This window comes from Apis dorsata, unplaced genomic scaffold (genome assembly GCF_000469605.1).
Source record: "Apis dorsata unplaced genomic scaffold, Apis dorsata 1.3 scaffold_50, whole genome shotgun sequence".
In the NCBI taxonomy this organism is placed as follows: Eukaryota; Metazoa; Arthropoda; class Insecta; order Hymenoptera; family Apidae; genus Apis; species Apis dorsata.
In genome coordinates, this window is record NW_006263351.1 from 1,954,091 (window position 1) to 1,960,165 (window position 6,075).

The 6,075-nt window shown below is 22.3% G+C and overlaps 1 protein-coding gene across 2 annotated transcripts in view; it reads left to right on the top strand.

Annotated features, from left to right (window-relative positions):
- The window catches only part of LOC102679934 (protein spaetzle 5-like), an 18,085-nt gene that overhangs the window by 516 nt on the left and 11,494 nt on the right, over positions 1-6,075 (top strand). The window contains exons 2-3 of one of the 2 annotated variants that reach the window (XM_006608908.2): positions 205-374; positions 3,117-3,271. In XM_006608908.2, coding sequence (XP_006608971.1) covers positions 309-374; positions 3,117-3,271 — 221 coding nt within the window. In that variant the 5' untranslated portion in view covers positions 205-308. Of the gene's footprint in view, positions 1-6; positions 375-3,116; positions 3,272-6,075 lie in introns of those variants that run through there. The other variant, XM_031514877.1, reaches the window with a different exon arrangement.

Here is a 6,075-nt window from a genome sequence, read left to right on the forward strand (position 1 = left end):
CGGTCGACAATATCTGTCAACGATCGCACCACACATGACTCAATGATTACACATCAGCGTTTCCACGATCCATCTAGCTTATAAAGCGCATCTACGGATACATCGACACGTGCTTCACTATAATCATTTATCGTGTTACGGTAACCTAGTTCCGTGAGAGACTCGCGCAATATTTATAATTATGTGATTTGATTTTTTTAAAAGATATCAACCCTCGCGAAAGGTATCGCGGTGTGGTTAAAATTAGTTACAAAGAATAGTGATATAATTGTTTTGACTTGGTGAAGTGTTTTCAAACTGAATCTATTATGGTGATCCGAATTTGGTATTTTATCATCTCGAAAATGAAATTATTTTTGGCCGTAATAATGATTGTAAGTAGAAATATGATTTTATTATTAAAAAAATTAAGAAGGTTGAGTATATCTTTGTATCTTAATAGTAAATCTCGTGATAAGAATAGACAAATTGTCAATTGTTTCATTTTTAATGCATAAATGTATACATGCAATGCATAAATGTATATGTATATATATTTCAAGATCGAGGCGAAATTTCGATTGAACGCAGTTTAGATTCGACGTGGTTAGAATCGGTAAAGATAACAAGTACATAACTTTCTAGTTTGCCGATGAATGAAACTATTCCGAAATCAAAGATTGCTTTAATCCTTGTTCTATTGTTATAGCATGAAATTACAATGAGCAATATAATTATAAATAAAAATTTACATTGAAATATTTATAAATATATAATAAATTTATATCATATTTAAATGTAAATATTAATATATGTTATTGTTATAATTATATGTGTTTGTAATATTGTTATAATATAAATGTCAAATAATGCCAAATATATATTACAAATATAAAAATTTATAAAAAAATGTAATTCATTTGAATAAACATTACAATGGAATAAGATATAGAGGCAAATTTTTTTATGATTTTAAATAAAAATTAATATAATAATATTTAAGCTATTAAAATTTTTAATATTAAATTATTTAAAAATTGCTATTTTCATTGATTTTATAAATTTTTGTTTAATAATTTTTTATTTAAAAATTAATTTATAGAAACTATATTTTACATATTAAATCTAAAAAATTAGAAACAATTAATTTTTTATTATTAGAAAATAATTATATAATTTTGATTTTTTCGTTCCACTTTACTAAACACGCATTCCATGGTAGCACATATGGCTATTATATTAGACATTATAGCAAACAATGATCTGTAGAACGAATAGTTCCTTGTATCGTGAAAGCTGTAAGTGAAATGTAATGCTCAGTTCTGACGCGTATTGTAATATCTGGCGTAAGACTCTCTATTCAATCTTTTGTAAGATTGCGACAATCTCATACTTTTCGTAATACCGGATGTATATATCAGTGAAAATAAAACAGAAGATTTTGTATATATGAGTGAGTGATCATAAAACTGATAATTCAGTTTGGTTAAATCAAATGGATCACTTTTAGTCATAAATTTATATTCACTATTTTTTTATAATATAATTCCAATATTAGATATTTTTTTAATTTAATTTAATAAATTATGAATGCCGTCCATCATTTTCATTTATGATTCATTTAATAAAAATTTTCTTTCATTTTAAATTTTTTTAAAAATTAAAAATTATTATAAATATTATTCTTTTTTATTAAATATTTATAATTCTATCGTTTTATTTTCGAAAAAATAATTTAATTCACAATATTTAAAATTTTAGAGTATTTTTTGTACATCGACAAAAAACTGATATTGATTATCATGAGTTAATTGAAAGTGGCATAAGAAAGTTTTTAAATGGTATTGTACCAACATATTACATCACATTTAAATATCGCTTCATAGATTAGAACAGATAATATAACCAGCATTGAAGTTTCAGCTCAAAAATATACCAGTGAAAAGACTTATGAATAGTATATTTATCTTTCAATATAAACATTTAAATTTGTACAAAACAATTAGAAATGCAAATGAGATAAATCATTAATATCGATTATTTTTAATAAAAGTAGAAGAACGTAAAATTAACATTCCATATATGTATAGCGCCGCGAGCTAATGGAACCATTTCAGAGAAGCATGATTCACTGGAATTCCGCAATAACGAAGAAGAAGATTTCTCCTAATAATCTTTATAGAAATTTTATACTAATTAAATGACTGAGTTACGTTAATCTCGATTTTATTTAGCTAATATAAATATATGAAATGAAAAATATTTTAAGCAACCATTATATTTATCGTTATATCCAAGAATTTAATTTGTTCTAATATATAATATATTTATATCTCAATTTTTGTTAATTCATTAATTTTCTAGATCAAATAATTGTATAATTCTATTTGTTCTATTTTTATGATAAACGAAAATTTTCAAAAAATTTGGAAATAAAGAATTTAAAGTAAAAATATTGAAAATCATAAATTAAACTTATTTATTACAATCAGAAATTATTTAATAATAAAAAAAAAAATATGAAAAATTTAGAAGCTAATCAATGTAAATCTTTGAACACAACTTAAAAGTTTCTTTATTTTTTATTTATATTTTTAATTTACAATTAAATTACTATTTATTTTACTGTTTTATCGATTAAAAATTTAAATAATAAGAAGATTTTATATAAAATATTTTTGAAAAATATGATTTACATTGATTCTTGAAATCTCCATATACTGAAACAATAAGGCGAAACAAAATTTTAGATAAGTATAAGTCAAATTTAAATTTTTTCTTCATCAAAATTAACCAACTCTATTTTTAATTATTTCTAAATAAATTTTGAGTATTTTATCTATTAATTTTTCTTTACTTAAAGTACTTAGTTGTAATATCAATAATTTCTTGCATAATCAATTGTTTTCAAACTTTTGAACGATATATTTGAATGAAAGTATTTTAATTGTTAAGTGTTAAATTAATTTCGTAAATCAAATAATTGAAAAATCAATATATTTATAATATATTATAATATAATATAATTTATTGCTTATACATTTGCTAACCAAAAAAAATTAAACGTTTCATGCATTTGTTATATGTATTTCATTGTTTTAATTGCACATTGAATTTTATTTTCAATTTGATTGCAGACATCCTTAGTGAACGCTTACGATGTGCCTTGCCCCAAGTACGGATGTCCAGGACGACCACGTTACGAGCCTTTTGTACCTGCACCTCCAGGGCACACTCCAAATTGCGCAAAACCGGGACAAACGTTTTGTGAAAGTCTCGATCATTATCCTCGGTAAGAAGGTGATTTAATAAAAAAAAAAAAAAAAAAAAAAAAAAAAAGAAAAAAAAAGAAAGCTTATAGATCATAAGATATGAGTTCGTTGCTTAGAGAAAAAAATATTAATTTATATTTTTCAATCGGCATTGAATAATGCACATCGAATATATTAATTTTATTGTTATTGTTAATTTTTCCAGCGTTACAATACATCATTAAAAATAGATTGCATAATGATGAGAATTTTTCATCGCTATAATTATATTTAAATATCATTATTATTATTATTATTATTATTAACTTTTTATCTTTATATTGCTATTATAATTTCGTATTTTTCACATATGGTATTATTTTGAAACATACAATGAATAAATATATAGAATAAATTTTTTTCATTTAGAAATTAGTTTTTGAAAAAATTAAATTAAAAAATTCGATTATACGATTTCTGGATTATATAATATTCAATATCTATTTTCTCAGAAATATGGATTTAAGCGATATAATTTCATTTTAGTTATTTTTATATACAGTAATCATTTATCAGTTTATTTATATCCATTCGAAATAAATTTTAAAATTATTCAATTTCATTTGTATTTAAAAAAATTTTCAAATTTAATTTATTCGAAAACGAAATCTCAAATAAAAAAATTTTATTCTATTTTTTCACGTAAAATTATCCTTCATCGTACTTTCTATATATTTTTATTCTATATCGCTATAATATGTTATTATAGTTGTACATAGTTATTTTATCATTGTAACGTGATCGTATATTTACTGCAACAATGCCATAACATTGAAGAATTATAACTTTAAAGAAAAGAAGTTTAAATATTTCTAATCCTTATAAGAATAAGAATATCACATTAAAATTTCAAATTGAAAGATCAGTATTTGTTTGAAAAATCAATTATAAAATTTTATATAACATTTTATATAGCAAAAAGTAAAAAAAAGAAGATTATTCATACATTAATATTATTAATAAATTGCAATTCTTGAGTTATATTATTATTGCAACAAATAAAAGATATGTACATGCTATACAACTGTTTAAAGAGTTAAAGATTTTAAATAAATTTCAAAAATAATAAACATTCATTCGTTGGATTTTATCATGTTTTTTTTTTCATTTCTCTAAAATTGAGAAATCTTAGTATTTTCATTTGAAAAGATATCTTTCGCCATCAAAATTTCTTGAAAGAATTTCTTTAAAACCAAACTATAGATAAGATTAAAAGAAGTACAGATATTAAAATTTCTTTAGTTATTGAAGTTTATGTTTCTTCTCAACCTACTTTGAGATAATGTTTCTTTCATTTTTCAAGAAATGCATTGAAAAAAAAGTGATAGTAATGACATAACAAACGTCGGATGAGTTTTTGTGAAAAAATGTTGTCGTTGTAATATGCAACATTTAAATACTCGTGAGATACTGCATAGTAAATCTATGATGTCAGCCCTATTATCACATTTGCATGATAATGATACCTCTTGACAGCTTTGTGAATACGAGTATTATCATTTCAAAGAACTTACTTAGTCTTTTGTTTACTATGAAATAATAGGAAAAATTGGATCATCCATTGTACACGAGATTCATTAAAAATCTTCTTCAAGATTCTTTATTTTTTTTATTTTTAGATCGCTAATCGATCGTAACTACTCATTTTTAAAGAATAATACTTATACTTATAATTCGCCTGACATTTGATTTGTCTAATTTAATTTAATTTAACCTAACCTAACTTAATCTTTCAAATATAAAAAAACGTTTCGTGTTGGTTTATTGCATAGAGAAAAAAATTTCACCAATAAATCGAACTGTTTTCTTGAATTTCCAAAAGTTTCGTGTATGTGGAATTTACAAAAATATGGTTCACCATCTTGTTATTAATATTCTTAACGTCGCAGCCGTTACTATTCCTGCATGTGAATCAGCTGATCGTGCATGGCGAGACAAATTTCAGGAAGGGAAAGTTCCGGGATAGTGAACTTGCTTAAAATCGAACATATCCTGGAGATTTTCATATTCTTTCGTCATTCACTTTTTATTCTGTTCGTTTCACGCCAAAAATTTTTTTGATAGAATGGAAACACGGTAAAGAAGCAAGTGGTGAATAGGAAAATTTTAATGGATAAAGAAGTAATTCTTAATGTATATATTTTATAATTTGTCAAGATATATTTTATTTTTTTGTTGATTATCATTTATGTTATTTTTTCAATTTTTTAATTTCAATTCAAATGCTATAGAAATATCTATTTTATTTTTTTAAACATGAAATAAATATGTAGAAGATTTAAGAAAAAAATTAAAATATTCGAATTATGCTTTGTTTTATCGAGTCAAAAAAATTTAACAAATTAAAATTTGATATATAAAGATTTTATACATAATACTTTTCGAATTATGTATAAAAAAAAGAAGATATATAATTAGAAAAGAAAAGAAAATATAATTTTTAAAGGAAAAAAATTCTAAGCATCATATTTCAGTATATTTTCTTTAGGTAGGTAAAATAAAAAAAATAAGCAATAATTGATTATTAGTAGATTATTACATATAATTACTTTAAATTATAGAAGCAATTTCATATAAAAACTTCACAACAGAAGTAAACATTAATTGATAAAGTCGGATTATTTTAAATTTTAATTATGAAGATAAAATAAAGATAAATATTATGATAAATTCGAATTAAAATAAAAACGTGTATTTTGATTTAAAGAAATTTTTGTTTTTTGAAATAGAAAAAATAACAAAATATAATGGCTAAAAAATATATATATATATATATATATATATA